This window comes from Muscardinus avellanarius (genome assembly GCF_963383645.1).
Source record: "Muscardinus avellanarius genome assembly, chromosome: 13".
Lineage (NCBI taxonomy): Eukaryota > Metazoa > Chordata > Mammalia > Rodentia > Gliridae > Muscardinus > Muscardinus avellanarius.
Genome location: NC_137799.1, coordinates 93,800,063 through 93,813,531, shown reverse-complemented (window position 1 = coordinate 93,813,531; position 13,469 = coordinate 93,800,063). Strand labels below are relative to the sequence as shown.

The 13,469-nt window shown below is 54.8% G+C and overlaps 1 protein-coding gene across 1 annotated transcript in view; it reads left to right on the top strand.

Moving 5' to 3' along the window:
* The window catches only part of IPPK (inositol-pentakisphosphate 2-kinase), a gene marked incomplete at its 3' end in the record, with an annotated part of 46,532 nt that extends 33,485 nt beyond the window's left edge, over positions 1–13,047 (top strand). Inside the window, exons 10-13 of the mRNA XM_080709447.1 lie at positions 1,059–1,209; positions 1,864–1,966; positions 8,098–8,177; positions 12,822–13,047. Coding sequence (XP_080565573.1) covers positions 1,059–1,209; positions 1,864–1,966; positions 8,098–8,177; positions 12,822–13,047 — 560 coding nt within the window. The remainder of the gene's footprint in view (positions 1–1,058; positions 1,210–1,863; positions 1,967–8,097; positions 8,178–12,821) is intronic.
* Between the last annotated feature and the right edge of the window lie 422 nt (positions 13,048–13,469).

Here is a 13,469-nt window from a genome sequence, read left to right as displayed (position 1 = left end):
TTTCAAAATAAAGAATAAAAAATAGGGCAGGGGGTGTAGTTTGGAGGTCAAGTGCCCCTGGGTTCCATCCCCAGACCCAGAAAAAGGAAAAAAATAGGGCTGGGGGTGTAGCTTAGAGGTAGAATGCCCCTGGGTTTAAGCCCCAGCAACACACACACACACACACACACACACACACACACACAGAGTTCTTCTATAATTTTTTTTTTTTTCCTCAGTTAACATGAGTCAGTGAGATTTTTCTACATTCACTGTGTGGGCCGTGGTCTCAGCAGGCCCTGTTGCCGGGGAGCCTGTGCTCCTGCGCTCCGCTCCTGCTGGGGGGCTTGGGCGGGCCCCAGTCCGCAGGTGCTGCCTCTGCGCCTGCCCTCCTGGCCTGCAGCCAGTTGTTTTGGAGTGGCTGCTCCTTCCTGGGTGCCGATGGCCTGCAACTCTCCTCGGCGCCTCCCAGGCTCCGGGGACACCTGCCTGTCACTGTCAGGGCCGCCCAAATGTTGGAAGGAACTTTGTTTTCTCTCTGTCATTGTGAAAACAGGTCCTGCCAGCCGGGCGTGGTGGCGCATGCCTGTAACCCCAGTTCTGAGGCAGAGACAGGAAGATCGCAGGGGTGGGCAGCCTCAGCAGCTTAGCGGGGCTGGAGGTGCAGGTCAGGGGTACAAGGCTCCTGGGCTCATTCAGCAACTCAGAAAGAAAATGGCCCGTCGTTGGCTCTGGCCAGTCCCGAGCTCAGGGTCCCGAGCAGAGTTGAGGATGTCAGCGTGATCCCTGGTCCTTCTGGGCCTCGTCTTGGCCAGAATGAAGATCATTTCTACCTCAGTCACAAAGTGGCTTCTGGAGTGAGCAGGGTGGAGCTGAAGGGCCCCAGCAGACGTGTTGGAGAGAGCACGGGTGGGCAGGGCCTGTGTCCACCGGGGTGAGCAGGACCCCGGCCCCACAGCACGGGCCTCACGGGCGGCGGCCCCGCTGCTGAGCGCGCCCGCGGCCCGTGCAGCCTCTTCTCCTGCAGTGTCCAGCCTGATAACAACCCTGCTCTCGTTCTCCCCTGATGTTCTTGGTAGGAAAAAACACCCTCGAGCGCTCGGGGTTACCGAAGGGCTGTCTTCTGTACAAAACCCTCCAGGTGCAGATGTTGGACCTGCTGGACATCGAAGGCCTCTACCCTCTGTACAACCGGGTCGAGCAGTACCTGGAGGAGTTTCCTGAGGAGAGGTGAGCCTGGTGTGAGGGGTCGCCCCGGGCGTGGGCTGAGGCTGCTCCGATTCCAGGACAGGCAGCCTCGCAGCGCCACCGTGCAGGGCAGGCCCTGCTGGGGACTGGAGCCTGCCTGAAAGTAGCCTGCAGGGGGCAGTGTTGTTCCACGGACGGCAACCCCTCCCTGGAATCCCTGGCCATCCTGCACCTCCGGCCACAGTGCAGGTCTGATGGGCTGGATCCACTCCTGCGGTGGTCTTTGCTGGAGTCTCTGGTGAACAGGGGACCAGGCTCCCAGGCCGGGGCTTCAGGCTCCCTGGGCCTTGGTCTTGCTGGACCAGCTCAGACTTAATGTTTCAGAACCGGCTCAGGTGCCCTTCGGAATGTGAGGCTGTAGGGTGTGGTGCTGTGTGCCTGTCCTCCCAGCACTTGGGAGGCTGAGACGGGAGGATCGCAGGTTCAAGACCACCCTCAGCAACCTAGCAAGACCCTGTTTCAAAAAGAAAAATAAGAAAGGGCTGGGGAGAAGTAGAGCACCCCTCAGCTCAATCCCCAAACCCAAAGTGGGACTGTTGGAATTTGCTGCGTGATCTGGAAGGTGTTGGCAACTCAGGAGCAATTACAGGTGACTTTGTCATTCTGTTTCTGTTCTCTTTTTTTGGCGTTCTTCAGAAAAACGTTACAAATAGATGGGCCTTACGATGACGCGTTTTACCAGAGACTGCTTGATCTGTCCACCGAGGACGACGGGACCGTGGGCTTCGCGGTGACGAAGGTGAGCTGCCTGCGTGGCGTGCCGGGCCAGCGTGGGCGCTCGGCAGAAAGCTGGAGCCGGGGTGAGGTTCCCGGGGCGGCTGGGCCAGCAATGGAGGGCCAAGGGGCGAAGGGCATGGGGCCACCGTCCGGAAGGGGCCCATGTGCACCCCTTCTCACAGCTTAGAACGGGTCCACACCAGCAGCTCCTCTCCTTGAGGCCCCGACCGGGGAGCCGGGTCCCCAAGGCTCCCGGCTGCTGGCACCCAGAGAAGACCCCGGGAGGATGCCTGGCCTTGTACTTTCTGCTTCTGTGATTTCCAGGTAGTTTAGGCCTGTATGAACTCAAGTAGAAGGGAAATGACATCTTTGTTTTTACTGACGCTGACCTGAAGCCCAGCGTTTCCTCTGGTGACGTGCTGGGCACAGCCTGGGTGGCATCCTTGCTGCCTGGATGTAGCTAGGAAGCCATTTCTTTTAAAAGCGTTTGGTATTTTCCATTAGCACCCTGCATTTTGTCGCATGCGCTCACCAGTGTGGTCCTGAGAGGGGCCGTGGCCTTCAGCAGGCTGCCAGGGCTCGGGAGACGCGAAGTGGGAGAAACTGCTGTGGGGAGCCTGCTGCCCCTTGTCCACGGCACGCTCCCGGCGCCCCAGGCCCGTGGGGCCCGCCCTGGTGAGTGGCTCCCACTGGTGAAAGCGCCCTCGTGCCTTCTTGGCCACGGCTACGGCTCGAGGCTGTGTGGCGGAGCCCAGGGCCAGGGCGGCGAGCCGGGCAGGATGGCGGGCCCGGGGGCTGTGATGTGGGTGAGCAGCGTGCTGCCGCCCCTCGGCAGCCGAGATGGGATTCTTTCATACTTCTCTATAGGTTTACGCGCCTGTTAAATTAACATGGGTAGCTTTTAAGTTTGAACTTTGGTTTTTAAAACCTCATGTATAAATGCAATCTCGTCAGAGACCAGAGCACGGTGGCGCAGCTCTTGAATCTGGGCCACCCATGCGCTGCGGAGGCCGGGGATGCAGGAGCCGCCCGCTCGCCCCGCTGGAGGGCAGCTTCAGCTCCCAGCATGGCGCGGGGCGAGCTGAGGCCCGGAGGCAGCACCAGGCCAGGTCCTGCAGCCACCACCTCGGTCTAGGTAGACAACAGCCCGACGCCAAGTGCCTGCAGCCACGGGCCACGTCGCCCCAGCGCCCCCAGAGTGCCGCTCCAGGTATGGGTGTGCCACACCCGGCCTGTGGGCCTTGGCGTCCCGGTGTGTGGCCGCGCGTGGAGTCCAGCCTTCCCTCCTGGTGCCATGGCGCGCTGTGTAGACGTCCCACGCCGTCCTCTCGCGGGCAGGTCCACCTGCTCGTTGACCAGCATTTAAGCTGTTTCTGCTGTTTGGCGATTGTGACCAATGCAGTTACAGTTGCGTGCAAAATGTTTGTGTGAACACGTTTTCATCTTTTGAGGTACTTGCCTACGAGTGGAATTATTTGGTCCAGTAGCAACTTTTGTTTGTTTGTTTTGGTGCTGGAACCTCCAAGCTACACCCAGACCTATTTTATTTTTTATTTGCTTTATTTTTTATTTAACTTTTGTTTTGTGGAACTGGGGATTGAACCAGTGGCATTCTACTTCTGAGCTACATCTCCAGCCCTATTTTTCACTTTTTACTTTTAATACGGGGTCTCACTAAGTTGTGGAGGGCCAAATTAAGTAGCTGAGGCTGCGAACCTGAAACCCTCCAGTTTCAGCCTCCCAAGTACTGGGATTGCAAGTGTGCATCACCATGCCCAGCTTTTTAAATTTTTTTTTTTTTTTTTTTTTTTTTTTTTTGTGGGTCTGGAACTCAGGGCATTCAACCTCCAAGCCACACCCTTTGCCCAATTTTTTATTCTTTCTTTTGAAACAGGGTCTCATTAAGTAGCTGAGGCCAGCTGCGAACCACAATCCTCCTGCCTCTGCCCAGCTTTATTTAACTTTTTTTGTGGTACTATGGATAGAACCCAGGGGAATTCTACCTCCATGCCACACTGCCAGCTCTATTTTATTTTATTTTATTATTTTTTAAAATGGTCTTTTTTTATCCAAGTCTTTATCTTATTTTATTAATTTTTCTTTTGTGAGTGCTGGGGATGGCACCCCCGGCCCTATTTTTTATTCTTTATTTTGCTCACTGAGTTGCAGAGGGCCTCACCAAGTAGTAGCTGAGGCTGTCCGCGAACTGCAGCCCTCCCGTCTCAGCATGCCAAATGGTGGGACCACAAGCGTGCGCCACCAAGCCAGGCTCTATTTTATTTTTATTTTGAAATAGGATTTTACTAGATTGCTGAATATGTGCACAATGGAATTCTACTCAGCAATAAAAAAGAACAAAAATGACGTGACTTGCAGGAGGATGGGTGTGCCTGGAGCGCACTGTGTTGTGGGATTATGGAGCCCCAGAAGTGAAGGGTCATGTGTTTTCCTCACGCGCAGGGGCTGGGGGCGGGGCCTGAGAGGGTCTTGTGATGGAGGAGCACCTGCAGGGAGGAGGGCAGGCGGGGAGGGAGGAGGGCAGGCGGGGAGGGAGGAGGGCAGGCGGGGAGGAGGAGGGCAGGAGGACGGCTGCCCTGTGAGCGCAGCGGTTGTGGACCTTAGTGCCTGAGTGAGGGGGGAGCAGGGAGGCCCCGAGACTACACTGCACAAATAAGTCTGTAAAAAACGTACCCCAGCTGGCGTGGGGGTGTGCGCTTGGAATGCCAGTACCTGGGAGGCTGAGACGGATCGAGGACCGCAGGTTCAAGGCCAGCGAGGCCCTCCGCAAATGAGTGAGACCCTGTTTCCAAGTAAATAAAATTGGGCTGAAGGTTTAGCCTGGAAGTAGAATGCCTCTGGGTTCAATCCCCAGTGCCACATATGCACACACAAACACACACAAAATGTGTATCCAGATATTTATCGGCATTGATCATGATAGCCAAAAAGTAGAAATGATCCCCGAGTCTTAGATTTTGGTGAGTCCCGTTTTTTTTTTTTTTTTTTTTTTTTTTTTTGGGTGGTACTGGGGGTGGAACCCAGAGGCTTTCTACCTCCGGGCTTATACTCTCAGACCTTTTATATATTTTATTTGGAAACAGGGTCTCACTAAGTTGCTAAGAGCCTCATTAAGTAGCTGAGGCTGGCTTCTAACCTGCGCGATCCTCCTGTCTCAGCCTCCCAAGCGTGGGGATTGCAAGTGTGCGCCACCACGCCCGCCCGGCTAAGTCCCGTTTATTTATTTTTAATTTATTTGGTGTGTGTGTGTGTGTGTGTGTGTGTGTGTGAGAGACGTGTGATGGGCAGGATGGGGAGTGAAGGTGTGGGATGTGTTTGCTACGTTGCTGAACAGTCCTCCTGCCATATCCTCCATAGTCCTGGGGTTACGGTGTGTGCCACCCCACCTTGCTTTTTGTAGGGTTTGAAATTAAGAGATGTGAATTCCTCGACCTTATTCTTTTTCAAGATCGTTTTTGGCTAGGTGGAACTCCTGGTAGATGTGCGTGAATGTTAGAAGCAGTTTCTACAAAGCAGCCACCTGGGATTCTGCAGGACCGTGGGGGGGCTGCAGGGCACTTGGGTAGTGCGCCTTCTACTTTACAAATCCACAGTATTTCCCGCTGATTTAGATCTGTTTTCTTTTAACATGGTTGCTTAGTTTTCTAAGCATAACTTATGTGCTCTTCTGTTCAATTTCACAGGTATTTTAGGCCAGGCGTGGTGGTGCACGCTTGGGAGGCTGAGACAGGAGGGTTGTGGTTCGAGGACACCCTCAGCTACTTAGCGAGGCTCTTTGCAACTCAGTGAGACTCTGTTTCAAAATAAATAAAAAGTAAGGCTGGTTTGGAGGTAGAATGCCCCTGGGTTCCATCCCTGGTACTACAAAAAAAAAAAAAAAAAAAAAAAAAAAAACCAGGTATTTTCTTCATTTTTTGGTGCTGTGGATGGACATACCTTAGCTCCACTTTTGCATTGTAAAGTGTGGAAAACTAGGCTTGTCTTTGCATTTTGCTCTTTGAGACTGAAATCTTGCCACCACTCCTGGTACTATTAGTTTTTCTTTGGTCCATATTCATAAGCGATATTGGTTTAGTTTTTGTTTTTTTTTTTTTTTTTTTGGTGGTACTGGGGTTCCTGGAAGCCCTTCTACCTCCAGGCTACACTCCCAGACCTATTTTTACATTTTTATTTGGAAACAGGGTCTCCTAAGCCAGCGCGCGCGGCTGGCTTCGAACCTGCGCGATCCTCCTGTCTCCGCCTCCCAAGCGCGGGGATGACAAGTGTGCACCACCGCGCCCTGCGGGATCTTGGTTTTAAAAAACGCCTCATGCTGGGTGTGGTGCCACACGTGTGTAATCCCAGCATTTGGGAGGCTGAGACAGGAGGATCCTGGTTCGTGGCCAGCCTCAGTGAAGCTTCCTGCAATTCCGTGAGACCTTGTTTCAAATTAAAGAATAGAAGCCAGCCGCTGCACCCTCCCCTGGAGCAGACCCGGTGCCCTTGCCCTGCCGGCTCCTCCGCCTGCCCTCGAGCTTGTCGCAGGCCTCTGTGAGCCGTGGGGCACCAGTGCCGCCCCGGGGCTCTCAGGCAGGGCCTCTCCGCTTTGATTGTCTGAGACCACACACAGCTGTGCCCCTGTCCACTGTGAATCATATCTCACCGTTACTGGTGTGTCTCCTGGGTTAGACTGGGAGTGTTTGTGCGCACTTGCGCACGCGTGTTCACGCTTGTAACTCGGTTTGGTCGTCGTCTTTTGGAGGTAGATTTCTTTGTCCAGGCTGAGCTCTCTAGCACTTTAGATATTCTGAGAGTTGATAGTGTTTTATGTTATACATATTTTTTTCAGTCTTTCAGCCTATAGACTATGCTATAAAAGAAAACTTTTTTTCGGTTTTTACATCTGAGTCTTTTGTTGGCTGTCAGGTTTGTATATTGGTTAGAGAGGCTTGCAGTGTGTGAAGAACATGATAGTTTATGCTACTTACATAAGTGTGTGTGCACGCAGGGGTTGAACACGGGCATTCTACCTGTAACCCCAGGTCTTTTCATCTTGTTTTTATTTATTTATGTATTTTTGGTGGTACTGGGGGTGGAACCCAGAGGCTTTCTACCTCTGGGCTATACTCCCAGACCTTTTTGTATATTTTATTTGGAAACAGGGTCTCACTGAGTTGCAGAGGGCCTCACTAAGTAGCTGAGGCTGTCCGCGAACTGTCATCCTTCAGTCTCGGCCTCCCGAATGCTGGGATCACAAGCGTGCGCTACCATGTCCGGCTTTTTCATTTTATTTTGAAACAGGGTCTCACTGAGTTGCTGAGGCTGGTCACAAACCTACCAGCCTCCTTCAGACTTCTAAGCACTGGGATTGCTGCTGTGTGCCGCTGCCCTGGCAGTATTTCTTTTTGATATTAAGCTCTTTAATTCTTTTTGCCTTTTTTAATTATATGAAATACCGATTTTGTCCTAATGGCATGGGATGGGGGCACAGGGCAGGCCACGTCTGGCCGCGCAGGCTGGCTCGGGAATGGTGGCTCTGTGGAATGGACCAGTTAAAAGGGGGATGACCTGTTTCAAAATAAAGAATAGAAAAAACCATAGGGCTGGCAGCGAAGCGTGGAGGTAGAATGCCGCTGGGTTCCATCCCCAGTACCGCAAATAAAAGGGGGGCGGTGAGCTTACGTACGTGCAGTACAGAGGTTGAGCCCGTGGGCATGGAAGGCCCAGTTCCTTTTTTCTAGCTGTTTTTGTAAAAGTAAGCTATTCATCCTAAAAGTTCAAATGATACCTGAAGCCCCAGGAAGAAGGGGTCTGGCTGCGGGTGCGCACAGGTGCACAGCTGGGGCCGTGCGGTCCCCATGGCGACAGCTAGGTTGGGGTCCCAGCCTGCCGCGCCCTGGCACGTGTTCTCCGAGCCTCAGTTTCTCATTAACACCCGGTGTCGGGTGGCCGAGCACGCAGAGGTGGCAGTGCTGCCCTGCGGCGGGCCTCGGTGGCGCCAGGGTGGCCAGTGTGCGGGGCGGGCTCGGCCCTCATCCTGCAGGCAGCTCGTCCAAGTTGGAGTGGGGACCAGAAGAGGGCAAGGCGGGCTGATGCTCCATTGCTCGGTGGGGACGTGCGGGCGGCGAGCTGGGGCTGACCTCTCCCTCCCTGCAGGTGCAGCAGTACCGAGTCGCCATGACCGCCAAGGACTGTTCCATCATGATCGCACTCTCCCCGTGTCTGCAGGACGCAAGGTGAGCCCCGTGCGCCCGCGCTGGCCCAGGGCTTCGTGGGCAGCAGCAGCAGGGTCTCCTTTCCCAGAGAGCCTGGCCATCCTCCGCCTGCTCAAGAGCAGAGTTCAGAGTCCTTTACAGAGATTAATAAATGTTTTTTTTTTTTTTTTTTTGGTGGTACTGGGGATGGAACCCAGGCACATTCTACCTTCTACCTCCAAGCTACAACCCCAGCCCTTTTTTTTATTCTTTGTTTTTTTGTGGTACTGGGGTCCCTGGAAGCCCTTCTACCTCCGGGCTACACTCCCGGACCTATTTTATATTTTTATTTTTGGAAACAGGGTCTCTAAAGCCGGGGCGGCTGGCTTCAAACCTGCGCGATCCTCCTGTCTCCGCCTCCCAAGTGTGGGGATTACAAGTGTGCGCCACCACGCCTGGCCTAAATGTGTTATTGTTGTTACTTTTATTTCCAGTATTGCGGTTGAACTGAGGAATGCTCTCCCATTAAGCTAGACCCCCGGTTCTTTTCATTTCTTGAGACAAGGTCTCGCGCTGTGGTTGACGCTGGCCTCCAACCTGTGATCCTTCTGTCTCAGCCTCCCAAGTACTGGAATTACCATGTCCGGCCCAATTTATTATTTTCTAAGGGTGTGGAAGTGTGGAGGGATGGCGCCCGGCGTGTCCTGTCTCCGAGGCCGCCTGGCCGGCCCTGGCCTGGCCTGGCTCCCGTCAGGCAGCTGGGCTTGCCCAGCTCAGCGGTGTGGTCCTTGTAGAGCAGGTGGGCTTCGTCCCGCTGCCTCCTCACCACGCCCTGAAGCCAGTTTCTTGCCGTCCGCCTGCACGCCCCGGAGTTGGGGTGCGCAGGCTCTTCCATGCTGGTCTGCGGGGGCTTCGAGCCGAGGGTGGCATCCGCGGGCGTCCGCCTTCACATGCTCCTGGTCGGGCGGCCTCTGTTGGGAGCTTGGGAGCTGAGTGTCCCATGACTCCTGTGCCCTGGCAGGCAGGGACTGTCCACTCTGCGCCATGAGGTGCCGAGGATTCAGGGCAAAACTGAAGCACAGAAGGTGCCACGTGGGTCTGGAGCCGTCATCCCACCACTTGGTTACTGGACGCCCGCAGCTGGGCTCAGGGCCTGTGTTAGATGAGGTGTTGTTTTAGCTGGGTATGATGGCACAACTTTTAATCCCAGTACTTAGGAGGCTGAGACAGGAGGATCGCAGGTTCGAGGACAGCCCTGAGCAAGTAGTGACTCTTATCAACCCAGTGAGACTCTGTTTCAAAATAAAAGAAGCCGGGCGTGGTGGTGCACGCTTGTAATCCCCGCGCTTGGGAGGCTGAGACAGGAGGATCGCACAGGTTCGAAGCCAGCCTCAGCTACTGAGTGAGGCTCTCAGCAACTTAGACCGTTTCCAAATAAAATATAAAATACGCCGGGCGTGGTGGCGCACGCTTGTAATCCCCGCACTTGGGAGGCAGAGACAGGAGGATCGCGCAGGTTCGAAGCCAGCCGCGCGCGCTGGCTTAGGAGACGCTGTTTCCAAATATAAAAATGTAAAAAGAGGTCTGGGAGTGTAGCCCGGAGGTAGAAGGGCTTCCAGGAACCCCAGTACCACCAAAAAAAAAAAATATATATATATATATAAAATAGATCTGGGAATATAGCGAAAAGGTAGAAAAGCCTCTGGGTTCCACCCCCAATACCACAAAAAAAATAGAATAAAAATAAGTAGGGTTGGCAGCGTAGCTCAGAGATGGAACGGCTCACACGCGCGCGCTCTCTCTCTCTCTCTCTCACACGCACGCACGCACGTATGTTGCTTCCCACTCCTGGGCTGGACGCATCCGCTGGTGTGTGCGTGTCCCGTGTGCAGCTCATGGTGGTGTCGCCGGGAGCCAGGGGCGAGTCCTTGCCACGCCCTGGTCGCTGCCCAGCAGGCCTCAGTCAACACGTGCCAGAAAGCAGCTTCCAGTAGGTTCCTTGCCATGTGGGCATCCCAGACGGGGCAGGAACAGGAGTCCCCACAGGGCACCACTTCTGGGCCCCCAGGGACAGAGGGAGACCCGCTTAGGGCCCCTCTCTGGTGACGTGACAGCGCCCGAGGCTGCAGGGGGCCGGCCGCCCTGGCCCCTCGGCCCGGGTGGCGTGGCCCTCAATTCTCTGTGTGTTTGAGTGGAGGCTCACAGCAGGATTTTGACTGGAAAATTTGAAAACATTCTTAATGTGCTAAATAAGGAAATGGCTGAATTGTGTTGCAGCTATTTGCTTATTAAACCCGTAATTTTGTGTCCCCTTTTTAACATTTTATCCTGAGTTCTCTGCCAGGTTTAGGGGTTTATTTCATGATTTAGTAAGAGATACACTGACAACCCTGAATTATTATTTGTGGGTACTGGGGATGGAACCCAGGGGCATTCTACCTGTGAGCTACACCCCCAGCCCTATTTTTTATTCTTTATTTTGAAACAGGGTCGAGTTGCAAAGGACCTCATTAAGTAGCTGAGGCTGTGCGCGAACCAGGGTCCTCCAGTCTCAGCCCCCCCGAATGCTGGGATTGCTGGGATTACAAGCCAGCGCCATGACGCCCGGCTGTGAAATGTTTTAATCTGTGGGTCTTTAAACTTTGTATTTGAAAACCCTTGCCAGTCAGGTGTGAGCCTCACATCTGGGAGGAGTAAAGTGTGTGTGGAATGCTGTGATTGAGTGGAAGAGGGTGCAGAGCCGAGGACTCTGACCTGCACCTGCAGAGTGCTGCGGAGAGGTGCTCCTGCTGGACGCCGCCGTGTCCCCCGGCCCCGGGGAGCGAGGGTGCCAAGGGTGTAGGCTGGCGGGCACAGTGCCCGTGCGATTCTGGAGGGCAGTGGCTGTCCACTTCTGCTCCCACAATGCATTCAGGTGCTGGGCTCGGCCTCCTCGAGGAAAGGGCTTCGGCGGCTGTGCCTGGGGCCAAGGTTTGTCCCAGGTCATCCCTGCATCCCTGCACAGCAGGCCCGAGACCAGGCTTAACCCTGCCTGGATGTCACGGCTTGCAGGAGGCTGACTGCATGTTATTTCATTTTTTTTTTTTTTTATTTTTTTTTGGTGGGACTGGGTGTGGAACCCAGGGGCTTTCTAACTCTGGGCTATACGCCCAGACCTATTTTATACTTTATTTGGAAACAGGGTCTCACTAAGTTGCTGAGAGCCTCGCTCAGTAGCTGAGGCTGGCTTCGAACCTGTGCCATCCTCCTGTCTCAGCCTCCCAAGCGCGGGGATGACAAGCGTGCCCACCACGCCTGGCTGACTGCACGTTTAAAGCAGCCACAGGCCTCCCCAGGTCCTCCTGTCGCTGCGGACGCGCCGGGGTCTGGGCTGTGGGGAGTGCTGCCCAGTCTCTTGTCCCTCAGTCCCGCTGAAGGCCGGGCAGCACACACCTGGCCTCTCTGTGGCCATGCCCTGAAGAACAGCTGTGTGGACGAGGGCAGCAGCTCCCCGCAGCCCTCGCACCCCAGGCCACCAGACAGGCCATGTGCTGTCCCAGCACGCATGGAGCTGGGTTGGCTAGGCAGACCCTCCCTCATGCGGCCATGACCTGAGTGATGGGCTGTTCTTTTAGAGAAATACACAGCCCTGTCCTGGGCTGAGCCTGGGTTTCAGGCCCCAGCCGGTGGGGCCTTGGTTGCCAGAATGAATGTGTAATGTCGGGCTGGTCAGGATGAGCCACAGGCCCCTTCCAGCTGCTAGAACCAAACTCACGACCTGGCTTTGTGCGTGATTGTCTCCGCAGGACCTAAGAGTAGGTGATGATCCCCGCAGCTGATCAGGGTTCATTCTTCCCTGTAAAGTGTTCTGGAGAGGAATGGAGAGCTGAGGCCTGTGTGTGCATCCTCAAGCATGCTCTCCCAGGCGGACCTTTGAGACTGGTGTCTTGTTTGTCTTTAATCAAGAACAGTAAAGCAGGGCGTGGTGGTGCAGGACTGTAATCCCAGTATTTGGGAGTACTCAGGAGGATCCAGATTCAGAACCAGCCCAGCCACTTAACGAGGCCAACAACTTAGCAAGACCCTTTTTCAAAACAAAAAATCAAAAGGGGCTGGAGGTAGAACACCCTTAAGTTCCATCCCCAGCAAAACACACACAGCCACACCCCATCCCACCCCACCCCACCTCCCAGAAGACTCCTCTTGGGCTGAACTGAGTTTTAGTTCATTTAGACACTCGGCTGAACACTGCGTGCCGAGTTCTCCAGGCAGAGCGACGCGTAGCCTTCTAGTGCCAGATGCACAGTTACTCTGAAAGTCTGTGCTTTGTTATTCTGATCTTTATAAAAGCACAAACCTAAGCCCTGAGGAGCAAAACACAAGGCACTGGAGATGCGATTTGAGAGTAGACCAGGAAGCCAGCTCTCTCCAGACACGGGGGGCAGAGAGGAGCCCGTGCAGGTGTCTCGGCAGACGGCGATGGTGCAGGCACGGCGTCCGCTGTCGGCCTCCGTCACTTGGCTGCTGGAACAGCCAGATGGACGTTTTGCTTTTTCTTAGGTTTTGTAATACTTGGCCCGTGATAAAGTGACTGAGTGTTGGAGTGTACCGCGGGCCCTGGGGCGCGTCGCTCACGCGCCACGTGGCGGTCTCCGGCCCCAGGTCTCCCACACCCCACGGCCGCTGACACTGCCTTTCTCCTTGCAGCTGTGACCAGAGGCCTGTCGTCCCCTCCTCCCGCTCCCGGCTCGCCTTCTCTGTGTCTGTGCTGGACCTGGACCTCAAGCCCTACGAGAGCATCCCTCACCAGTACAAACTGGACGGCAAGATCGTCAGCTATTACTCGAAGGCCATGCGCGCCAAGGACGGCGCCGTGGTGCCGGCCCGCTTCCAGGACAGCGAGGACTGCACGCTGGTGCTCCACCAGGTCTAAGCCCCCGCCCTCGGCGCGGAGGCTGGAGAGTGAACGCGGGTGGCAGAGCTCTTTGTCGTGTGGGTGACTTTAGCTGTGACAGTGTTTTGGCTTTTAACCCATTGAGATGAGGTTGCTTCTTGGAGACATGGAAATACAGGGCACTAGAAACATCTTCTAGGATGAGCCCCGTAGAACGTGAGCTCCGGGCCCAGGCAGCTGCTCGCACGCTCAGCCCTGGGACGGCGTCCACTGGGCGTCCAGCCGGGCGCGTCTAATTCTCCAATGCGAAAGGCCTTAGCATACGTACGACCCGAGGTTTGGATCTCTTCTCCCACCAGACTCCTGACGTAGAAAACTTGAATTCTCACGAGCACCTTAGGGTATGGACTTGTGAGAGAACATGGATACTCCTGGAACTTTCCTGCCGGTCACTGGTCATG